General features: G+C 38.6%; 1 protein-coding gene across 1 annotated transcript in view; it reads left to right on the top strand.

Moving 5' to 3' along the window:
• Positions 1 to 12,500, top strand: part of LOC122790866 (rho guanine nucleotide exchange factor 40-like) — a 1,619,416-nt gene that overhangs the window by 1,299,058 nt on the left and 307,858 nt on the right. Inside the window, exon 13 of the mRNA XM_044058526.1 lies at positions 4,844 to 5,035. Within this exon, the coding sequence (XP_043914461.1) occupies positions 4,844 to 5,035 (192 nt within the window). The remainder of the gene's footprint in view (positions 1 to 4,843; positions 5,036 to 12,500) is intronic.

Raw genomic sequence — 12,500 nt, 5'->3', positions numbered from 1 at the left:
AGATTTTAATTTTTTCTTATTTGATTTTCATAAGTCATTTGATTATAATGTCAACTTTATTTCTTTTTAATTTCTCCAAGTCTTTTGGGTTTCTAATACCATGATGGGAATGGTCCCCATTCCTAAGTCAAAGTATGATTAAAGTTCATGAAATTAGTATTGTTTCAGTCTTTAGCCAGAAGCGCTCTTCACAGCACTCACAATGTGTCCAGCATTGACTCCTCCTGCAATTCATACAGTGTTATATGTATTGGTAACATATCTAAGTACAACAGTAAATTCTTTTTTTACAAGACCCATTTCTTCTACTACTATTGGAACTGTCTGGGTATCCTTCTTCCACACTGCACTTGTTTCTGCCTGCAAATCCTGGTATTTTATGACTTTGTGTCTCTCTGTAGATAATGTGTCACTGGTTGTAGCAGTTTCAGTGATCAATGCTCCTTTTGCCTTTTTTTCATGGACTGCTGTATCTGATTTTCTTGCATCTGTTTTTTTGAACTGTTGATAATGGGTGATCCCATGTGATATGAAATTCATCATTTTCTACCATGCTTTGTGGCTCATGTTTCCATTGTTTTTCAGCTAATTCAACAAATATTTGCACAATCCCCAATGCAACAGTCTTGACACATTATTATGCCTCTCCGTATACAGTTCTTCTGCCATTAGTATATCACAAACACCATTGTGTGTGACTGTTTCTAATTCTGTTTTACAAAACCTACATTTGTCTGTTTCTCCTACATACTCAATGGACTTTGTAAACCAACTTTTACGTAGTCCACTATCTTGGGCCACCAGTATTAACCTTTCAATTTTGGTTTAAATTCACGTCTCCTTAACCATTCCTGCATTTGATCCTGATCAACATGAGGTTATTCGAAGAGTTTTCTATACTTACAACTATATTTTTGCATTTTCCACATTTCTTGCCTTCTCATCTGATCCTTCCTCTGATATTCTTTCTTTTGTTTTTTGGCACATTTAGTTGCTGCCTGATGGTGTAATTTCCATTCCCGCTTGACACAGATATGTTTCTGCTAAACTAAGCAGGGAAATCATCTTAGACTTATTCTACTCATGTTTTAATACTGTCACTACCTTTGGGTCTTGTGAGGTATGCAGATATGTATGCAGTACCACGATTGCAGATCTATGCATGTAATAATTTCCGAGGAGTGCCATACCTCCCTCAGAATGGGGAATATATAGTCTTGGTATAAACTGATTTTTATAACTCAATTGATAAGCATGAAGCATCCTTGTTTTCCTGTTCAACCAACCCAACACCTTTAGGGGCCAGTCATGTACCCCAAAACTGTAAGTTAGGACTGGAAGAACAAATTGGTTTATAGCTTGGACTTTGTTCCTAGATGTCAGTTTTCAGTATTAATTTTAGCCTACTAAAATATTCCTTAGTAAGTTTTATTTGCATTTGTTCATGTTTTATTGTTGTTGTTGATCCTTCATCAATTCCCAAATATTTATACACTCCCTCCTGCTCAGGTTCTTTTATATCACATTCCTGTCCCAGGCTGATGTTTTCTTGGTGCTGCAGCTTTCCTGCTTTAAAGGTTGCCTTTGCACATTTATCAAGACTAAATGACATTCTTATATTATCTGAAAAAGTTTTAACTACTTGCAGTTGTGCTTTCAGTTTCTCATCTGATGTATTATATTTTTAAATCCTCCACAAAAACAAGATGAGAAGTCTTTACACTTTTTTGTTTTCTGGGAGCCAAATTGTAGCCATGACCTAATCTGTTAAGTAGATACTTAATATGTTAAGGGCAAGACAAAAGAGCAGTGGTGACCTGAAATAGTTGCCCTGGAATATCCCCCTTTGAATTTTTATCCCTGGAATAATTGTCCTTTATCATGGCTTAACGGCATAGTGGTTTGCCACTGTTTCATGATCACTGTAATGTATCTTATACATTTATAAGTACCGTTTTATCCATGAATGCAAGTGACATTGAATGCTTTTTTGTAGTCTATCTATACCATACGTAGATTCTTCCCATTTTTACAGTTCTCCATTATGACTTTATTTAACAACAAATTATCCATTGTTCCATATGACTTTTCTTTTGTTACCATTTTTTTTATTTTGCTATGACATTCTGAATATAGATGTGCTATTTATATCATGAAGTAGGCAATTCCCTACGTTACTCCCAAGAATGTACTTAAAATGCTACTAGTATATACTGGATAAATCTTCTCTTTCTTTCTTCAAAGCAGTATATGGAAGCTTGCATGCACCTACCGTCTGTGTTTCTTTTGGTTACACATTTCATTTATTATGGTTACAAACACTGTAATTGCTTGCACTGCATTTATTCTTTTTCTTACTGCTCGTCTGTCATCCAAGCTTGTGGCTCAGGTCACAGCAGCGAAGGATTTTCAGCTCAGCTCACCTAGAAAGTTAAGAGATGTGAAATAAATAAATATGCACAGTCCATGATTTTCAGGTTTATTTCTAGGTGCTGTTTACATTACTGATATCATATTACCCTTATTTTGCAGCCATTACAGGTTATGCTGTACTCTCACGCATAGCTCTCAACCTTCCATCTCCAAAATGAGGAACACTCACCTTCATAATGTGGAACAAATGGACAAAATGTGGAACACATACTAATGGCTTACTAACAACGTCAACTAGGAAGGTCATAGGATGGTTAAAATATGCTGGCTTTACTTATAAAGAAGATCATTTAATGAATTAATATGATTAATTTCTATTTACCATGGATTTCACTTTAAAAAATTCCTAACACTGACTGTATCTCAGACTCTTTCAATGTGGAACTTTGAGGAACTTCGAGGAACATGAACTTTTTAAGACCCCAAATGAGGTACGTTCCTCGTAATGAGGTACACTTGAAAGGTATGCTTCACGGATTATAATAATAGTGCTCATTCTCATTTGTTATGACAGGTGGCCTGTTCGTCTCTCACAGTTGCAAGTCTCAGGATTTAGAATTCCACTGAAATCTAAAATAAATGAATTTGAAATGAAATTTGAATTGTGTATAAGTCCTCCATACTTTCCTGTACAATGAGCTGTGACCTTCTACCCTGCTTATTCAATGTAATCATACCTAATGTAAAGGGTATATTCTACTGCGTCATCAGTTGAAATGTATGCTTTTCACACTAAGTGATAGTGACAAAAGTGGCCATTGCACCCATCTTATACTTCAACTGACATGTAAGTTTATAATATGTGGCACATGCACATCACCAGAAGTACTAACTAAACATATGAATTTACGTGATATAGTATGCGAACATCATGTGATATACAAACCTAGCATGTGTATTTGCACTATACTTTATATCATTAGTAGATGTACAAACCTAGCATATGCACTTACATTATGTAGTATATGCATCTCAGCAAATGTAGTAAGCTAGTATGTGCATGTACACAGAAATAGGTTCACATCATTAAATGCATTAACATTGCATATAAACTGACACCGTACAGCATGTGCATATCACCATAGATATTAACCTAACATATAATTTTCTGTTATACACTGCTATGCACATCACCAAATATATGTATATCTAGCTATAGATAGACAGTTTTCTAATGCTGATGCTAGCCCATCAGGGAGATGTAAAAAGTATTATTTCACAAGAAAGTGGTAGATTACAAAAGTGGTCTACCTAAAGAACCTGATTAGCCGGACACAGTAAAAGACTTCAATTCAGTAGCACATGGTGCACATATAAGGGAATTCTTGCAGGAGGTTAGACACAAAAGCAGAAGTAATCAGTTAGTTAAGAACATTCCCCAATTCCCCAAGATGCACTTTAAGTAGGGAAGTAAGCAGCCTGGGTGGGCATAGCTCCAATATATCTTAGAAATCTGTGTTTTAGCGTAAACATTTTAAACGGAAGTGAAATTCCCCAGAAGTGTGGGTACTGAAAGAACTAAAGGTTACCCTTTTGTCAACAGAACTTCTTTAATAGCAAGTTAGGAGTCCTCCGATAGAAGTATGTGCAGACAGAGGGACCCATTAACAGGCTGTCTGTTTCTTGTTCCATACAAAATGGCTGAGGTGTAGGTCTGCAGCTATTTTATTTTATAATCTATGCTGCTATAGTAGAGAATTACAGCAATCTACTGTCACTATCATTTTTAATATCATGGTAGAGTGTGAACATTTCTCCTGGGGTATTTTGAAATTACAGTTTTGAGATTCCATGATGCAGTATGGCAATGCTACAAAATACTTTTGCACCAAATAATGTAATATGCAAAGACAATAACACATGACCAAGTGTACTTTAAACAGATTGTAACATTTGCAGGCAGTATTTAGCAGGTCTTCACATTCAGAGTTCTCAAACTGTCAAATACAGCCATTCCTCACACATTCTTTCATAGTACACCAAGTTCCTGTCTTACCATCTTAGTATCTCACTGAAATCTCATATTAAAACAGCCAAGGTACAGCAATATTATTTCCTATCGGGATATTAAAACAACAGCCATCATTGCACTTTCCTCATTTTAGCAGAAGTATGGAAAAAAAAGTATAAACCTATGTTGTGTCATTTTATATGGGACATGTTATGAAACCAAGGGTTTAATGAACGTTATATTCTTTCTGTAAGGTACAATGTTATTTTTTTTATTTTTCTGTGCGATGTTCATATGATAGAAAGGAAGGAAAATTGCAATTGAATCATATTGGCTGACTTAATGGTCAAGGCAAATTGTTTAAATTGGTATGATTTCATCTGTGATAAAAAGAGAGAAAATATGTTGCTTTTTAAGGGGTTATTTGTTATGTAAATTTGTATCCTTTATTTATTAAAGGAACGGTGTCGTGAAAGGCGTGAAGAGCTAAAGCAGATGGAATGTTGGGAGGCCACCCCTTCCTCACCGAAGGACACTTGTCTAGATGGCTTCCATCAGTGTCAGGCCCAGCTTGAAGAATTTACTCAACGACTTGACCAGTGCCAACTTGCTCTTGACAAAACAGTGCAGCTTTATGAATTTCTGAATAAGGTAAGCAAAACATCACGATGGCTTAATCTAATTTTTTCTTGTCACTGACATACTCAATCTGTTATACTGTTTCAAATAAAACAGATATATAAGAGCAAGAAGATGCAATTTGAGGATATCAGGTAGAAGGCACAAGGGAGACAGGAAGAACTATTTCTTCACAGAAAGGATGGTGGGTGGCTTCAGTAGCCTTCCTGTGGAGGTGGTATCATCAAAGAGAGTGTCCAAATTCAACAGTGCAAGAGACAGACTTAATGGAATTCTTAAACTGTGTTAGAAGGGAAAACGAACTATACTTTTTGTTAAATCAAATCTCCAGTTTATCTAGAAGGTATAAATGAAATCTGACAATTAAAAACTATAGGTAGTCAGTGTAGAAGTATATGTCTGTGCTATGGCTATGTCACTCAGAATATGACCTGCAGTTAATCTGAGTCTCACTGGATCCCATATGAATTTCTGGAACTATGTCAGTAGTATGCCACAATATTTTGCTGGTGTGGGTATTAAGTAGTTTTTTATGGGGTAATATTCATCTCACTTGGCTATTTTACTGTTCCAGGTACTGATAAATGAATGCTCTGTTCCTAATCAACAGTGCAAATTTTGTTTTGAAAAGTGACTGCTATGGACTGTTTTCTGTTGAAAACATTGTTTTCTTTGTACCGGTTTTCTATGAAGCATGTAGTTATATCAAATGAACATTATTAATCACATGCAAGGCTGGTGTTAGCATTTGGGGGCTCCCAGCAAATGTCACGATAGGGGCTCCCTAGGCACTTTCAGTCTAAGTATCACCTGTCACTGCCACTCCTTTTAAGCCACCTTTTATTTCATACTGCAAACTTTTTCGATTAGTACACAGATTGACCTGCAGCTACAATGCTCTTACATTCCAACAGGTCTGTGTACCACACTGTGTTGGCCCATCTCACAAAGGGACATTCATAGTTACTGGCATTTATTTGAAACAGTGGTACAACAACTCTATGTACAGGGCTGGACTTGGGTGAAATAGCACCCTAGAAATTGCCTACTGTTTCAGACCCAGCCCGCTCCACACACACACATCCTCCTGTGCTCCCCTCTGTTTCTCCCCATCTTGGTCTCCCCATACCATGCACATTACTTTTTATCTTCCTCTTCTCACATTCTGCCTTACTCTTCAGATTTTTTTAAGAAGCCATATCTTTCTGTATTTTCTGATGTGCATTTTAAAGTTTTTTTTTCTTTTAACACATCGTTTTCATCCAATAATGGCTTGTACAGAAATTATGATTAAGGAAAGCCTGACTAACCTGGTCTGCAAGGCTATGGAGCGCAACATCATGGAACTCATTAACAAAGACATTGGGAACCTCCAAACACTTGACCTGACCCAGTTCGGCTTTGTTAAGGGCAGATCATGCCTACTAAACCAGGTTGACTTCTTCGAGACAGTCACCAAGGCCATAGATGAGGGGAAGGTAGTTCACACAGCCTACCTTGACCTCGCCAAGGCTTTTGACTCCATTCCCCACTCGGGAGTTGTAGAAAAACTCACCAGCCTGAACATAAACCCCTACATCATGAGATGGGTTGCCAGCTGGCTTACAGACAGAACTCACATGGTAAGAATAGCAGGCTCCAGGTCCAACTCTAAACCAGTCACAAGTGGTGTCCCACAAGGCTCGGTCCTGGGACCCCTACTGTTCTGCATATACTTCTCAGAAGTACACGCAAACACAGGACTATGGCTAACCAAATTCACCAATGACTGCAAACTGGGAGCCATAATTGACTCTCCAGCTGACACAGACATTCTCTAAAAGAGCCTTACTGAGACAGACACATGATGTCAAAGTCATGGTCTCAAGCTAAATGTCAAAAAATGCATAGTCATCCCGTTTGGGAAAAACAAAATACCCATGAATTGCCACATCGGTGGCAGCCCCCTTAATACAAAAGAGGTAATAAGAGATCTGGGGACCCAGGTAGACAGTAATCTCTCCTTTGACAATAATATTGCCAAAGTTGTTAGGAAATCCTTCTACGTAGCCCATCTAATTACTAAAGGGTTCGCATCTAGAAATAGAGGTTATAGTGCCCCTCTACTCGTCACTCATCAGACCCATCATCAGAGTACAATGACCCGTTTGGGATGTACCTCACAAGACACATCCAACAGCTGGAAAGACCATAAAAATACCTCACCAAGAGGATTACTGTTCTAAAACATATGTCCTATGCAGCCCGACTGGAAAAACTCCAGCTGTACTCAGTGGCATATCGCTTACTCAGAGGTGATCTCTGCCTGACTTACAAAGCTATGTCCAACTCAGAATTGATGGACATGCTCCACCTAAAGAAATCCATGTCACTGCACTCTAGTGAGCTACACCTCGTCACAACAATAAATAGAACATGTTGGAGGGATAGATTCCTGTCACAGAGACTCCCCATTCTTTGGAACAAAATTCCTAACTACATTAAGCAGAGCCCCTCACTAACACTCTTCAAGAGAAACCTTGACGAGTGGATGGGTAACAGAAAATACACCCCTGGGATCACTTCATTGGCTCTTCTTGACAGAGGCTCAGTTAATTAATCAATGGGGCAGCGAAAGCTGACACACTCTGGCTAGGCTTATAAATGCCCTCGGGCAGATAGCCTAGTACCTACCTATGAAAGTATTTCAGTGTGTTGCTGCTCATCTTTAGTTTTCCTTGCATCCTTTCAACACACCTTTCCTGACCAAGACAGTACAGTAATAACCATTTAGGAAATAACTCAAATAAGCCAGGGCCCCCAAAAGCCACAGTTTACAAATGCTCCTGGATGCATTTTAAAGCAACCTCCTAAACATTTATTCCAGTGGTGGCCTAAAGAAAAATCATGAGTAAGAAAAGAATCATGGACTTTTTTTTTTCATCTTGCAAGGAAGGCAATACAACTGTTGTGAGGATACACAGACTCAGGTTCTACCTGGGAATACCACCTGCCAACCTGACCTCCTTATTGTCTATGCATCCCTCTGGTCTTAGACTAACATGAAAGTAACGGCTCAGATTGCCACAGTCATGTATCCCAAATTACTGCTGACATTCATATACATAGCATGCTTCCTCACTCTTCACCCATAACCCCCAAAGGGAGCTACTTGTAATCATGCCTGATGTGCGATTGTGAGGAAAGTGGGAAAAAAAATAATGATTACAGTAATATATTCTACTTTGTTCCTGCTAGACAGCACACTGCCCCTACACAAGATATAGTAACCTTCTTTGTACACCTCTGAGGTCTTTGAGAAAAGCAAAACAAAGAATGACCACACTGTCCCCAGTCCAAACACAAGCTATAACAACCTATGCACAACTCTAGGGTTTGACTATGATAAAAATTAAAGTAATAATAACCACACAATCCCCAGCCAGCAACTACCCCCCCACACACACACACACACACACATAACCTACAGTAATGTTCTGTACGCACACCTCAGTAGGACTGGTTTTAGAATGGGTGCAGTTGAGAGCAAGCGCTATTATCAGCTTTATCCTAACAGGGTTACATCTCAGTCCTGCTCAGGTTAAAGAGTACAAGCAGAAAATTAATAATTTTTTTTCTCCTCATTTTTAGCCAACCAGCAACAGCTTTAGTGGGGCCCCCACACAATGATGATTAAGGAAGCCTTGCTGTATCCATTTATACAGTGTAGGGAGTAGGGCCACTAGACTCTTAGAAGATGTAAGTGTCTGAATGTTCTGTGATATATTTTATGCCTTTCTTTTGAGATGTAATTACTTATTAGCTGTATTTTTATTGGCACCCAGAAGAATAGTGTATGTGTCCTGGCATTATTGGGTATGCGCGCAGATAAAAATTTGTGACTTTACCATGTGTGTGTGTGTGTGTGTGTGTGTGTGTGTGTGTGTGTGTGTGTATATATATATATATATATATATATATATATATATATATATATATATATATATATACTTTGTGACTTTACCACATGTGTGTATGTATATATATATATATATATATATATATATATATATGTGTGTGTGTGTTTGTGTGTGTGTGTGTGTGTGTGTGTGTGTGTGTGTGTGTGTGTGTGTACACTGAAATTTGTTTCTTTGAGCTCAGCATTTGTTCAGAACTCGTTGTAAGCACTAAATAAGCTACAAATTACTACAGCACTCAACTTTCCTCACTTGTCTAGAGAAAAACAGTTTTTAGTACTTAATAAATAAGCACCTTTCCAGGCATGTCTAAGGGTCAGCTCCCAGTATTTTCTCTTGTCTACCTGATGAATCTGGGCATCTTGGGGCAATGCAGCAATTAAACCAAAGAATTAACCTGGATGCCACTGTTTAGTGAAACAATAGCAGTAATTGCCTCATGTACACAGACAACCCTCACCTCCTACCACCCAACACTACAACCTGTGAGAAATGCACTTATATAGCCAAACTGGAAGCAAAGCTCTCTTCACCCAAGACTGGACTAGACAGTCAAGAGAAGAAGGTAAACATCCCCAACATCTAGTAAAATCATTACCTTATGGGGAATTTATGAGAATTAAACATTTATGTAATACTGATATAGATTTGGAAACAGAGTATAACAGGACCTTGACAATGTTTATTAATAGGGGTTATGAGGAACATCTTGTGAGGAAAGCACTTGAGAAGGTGAAAGTTACAAGTAAAATAAATAAGAACAAAAGTGCTAATATAGGATATAAACAACCCAGTAAGGAACAACAGCAAATGTATGTGGTTTTGACATATGATCTGTTGAGTGACCAGGTAGTTTCGATTATTAAGCAATACTGGGGGTATCTTTTAAAATTTAAAGAATTTGCTGAGTTCTGTGCTAGACCTATATTTTACTTTAAAAAAGGACGTAGTATACAAGATAGGCTAGTACATAGCAAATTTCAAATTCCAAATGTTAGTATGCATTCTGGAGTACATACTGTAGGTACCATTCCTTGTGAAAAATGGAAAAATGTATTTCTTGCCAATATGTTACATTGAATTTTCAGTATATCAATGGAATGAAATTTTGAGTTTTATCAAATTTTTGTTGTACTACTGAATGTGTTATTTATGCATTAAAGTGTCCATGTAACAAGTTTTACACAGGAGAAAGTAAAAGGGCTTTTAAGTCCCGGTTACAGGAGCATGTTAGGAATATTAAAAAGTGTAGATATGAAAGCCCAGTTGCACAACACTTTTTAAGATATCATAATGGAAGTTCTGAAGGTTTATAGGGCACTGTTTTAGAGCATGTTGAAAAAAGTAATTATTATGATGTTAAAAGCAGGCTTCTATATAAGGAACCTTTACTTATTTTAAAGTTTGGCACTTTAAATCCAAATGGTTTAAACATTTCTTGTAATTGCAAAGTTTTAATTTAATTGAATAATTAAGTATTTAATTGTGTTAGTAAGGTGTATAAAATTGAGTGGTTTTTTATGTTTCTTATTCCACTGAAGGCAGTTGATGCCGATGCGCTAGAACATATTAAATATATCTTATTTCGAATTGGACAGTTGTATTTTATTATTTTGTGTTTTGAGCTTTTTTTGTGGTTTAATAGAAGGTAAACACTTACACCACACTCATCACATAGTCCCTCAAAACCTACACTACCAAAACACACACATAAAAACACGAAACGCACACCTACATTCATGGAGGCTCTCAATAAAAATCTGCTCAAGCAACAGAGACCTCCAAAGCAGAAACACAAACAACCTCCACCCCCCAACCCAACCCATATGACACATAGCCCACAAACTCAGTGTGCCACTCAACCACAGCCCATAAGGCATAACAACATACCCAACACTCTAGTCATAGGTGACTCTATAGTCAGGCACACTGATGTTCCACTCACCAGACTAAACAAGGAGAAAGTTACCGTCAGCTGCCTATCGGGTGCCAGGATCTGCCACATAACGCATGCACTCAGGTCACTCCACAATAAGTATAAATATAACTTTGTCATTGTCCATGTTGGTGTGAATGACCTGAGATGTACCTCCCTGGACTACATGAAAAGAGACATGGAGGAGCTCTCCAATCTTGTAGCCCAGGCAGGTATGACCCTAGCCCTGAGTAGCATCTTGCCATCACTCAGAATGATACCACAGTACAAGGACAAAATGATTGACTTCAACAATTGGCTAAGCTTCTGGTGTCATTCTAAGGGGATCCAGTATCTGTCTGCCTGGGATGACATGATCGACAGACCACGATGCTTTGCCAGAGATGGCCTGTACCTCTCACCCTTGGGATTCCGGATATGGGTTAAGGCTCTTGCCACACCTATAGTGCCTTTTTTAGGCAATGTTCAAATGACAAATTCACCACCTTAACAGGTACAAGCAAGCAAAATCTGAGGGTAATGCTATTCAATGCTAGAAGTCTAAACCTCAAAATGCATTCACTCAAGGCACTCCTTAAAATGGAGAACATCGACATCTGTGCAGTGACAGAGACCTGGTTCAAGGCTCCAGAGAGCACCCCTGCATTACCAGGCTATAATTCATACCACACCTTTCGGCCACCTAACCTGGACTGAAACACTAAGGGCAGAGGCATGTCCATATTCATTAAGGATATCCACACCTCAAGGCTAGTTGCTCAGCATAATGCATCCAAGATTATCCAAGTGCAACTAACTCTGGGCAAGACTGCAATCCAAATTGTAACTTGCTACAAATCCCCCACCATGCCCCAGGATTCCCACTCCTCATTTCTTGATACACTGGAAACCCACCAAAGGCAGCAATATCCTAGACCTGGTCATTACCAACATGGGCGACCGGTGTTCCACACCAGAGGTCAATTCCTCGTTGGTCAGATCAGACCACAAGCTAATCACCCTAGACATCCACATCCCGCCCCCACCCCCCATTAGGGAAACCACCGTAAAAAACTTATCCAAAGGCAACTTCATGCTTCTTAAGACAGAAGTAGAAAACTTCACGACACCCATGCAGATGGACAATAGAGGTACAACTACTGAATCCTACACCAATGCACTTTATGAGCACTTACACAAGTGCATGGATTGTGCTATCCCTAACAGAACCAAGATGCTATCCTCCAAAAAAAAGGAAGCCAATCTGGTGGTCCCCTGCCATAAACAAACTCTACAACAGAAGAAAGAAACTGTTGCAAAAAAGAGTAAAATCCCATGATTGGAGGAACTCCCTGGTCAGCCTCAGTAAGAAGCTGAGATCCCTCATAAAATCCTCCAAAGCTAGTTACGAAAACAAAATCGCCACTGATTGTAAAGACAACCACAAAGCACTCTATAGCTGTGTCACGAAATCTCAATGGCATCACTCAGATCTGCTCTGAGTTACAGCACAATGGCACTAAATATACAGAACCAACTGATATTGCCAGCATCCTGGCAGATAGGTTCAGTGCTAACTTTACCCCCCCTCTCACCCCCTAAAGGG

The sequence above is a fragment of the Protopterus annectens genome, chromosome 16.part0 (assembly GCF_019279795.1).
Source record: "Protopterus annectens isolate FY-2018-M chromosome 16.part0, PAN1.0, whole genome shotgun sequence".
NCBI classification, from domain to species: domain Eukaryota; kingdom Metazoa; phylum Chordata; order Ceratodontiformes; family Protopteridae; genus Protopterus; species Protopterus annectens.
The sequence above is the reverse complement of the archived record's forward strand: the minus strand, read 5'-3'. Positions and strand labels throughout refer to the sequence as shown.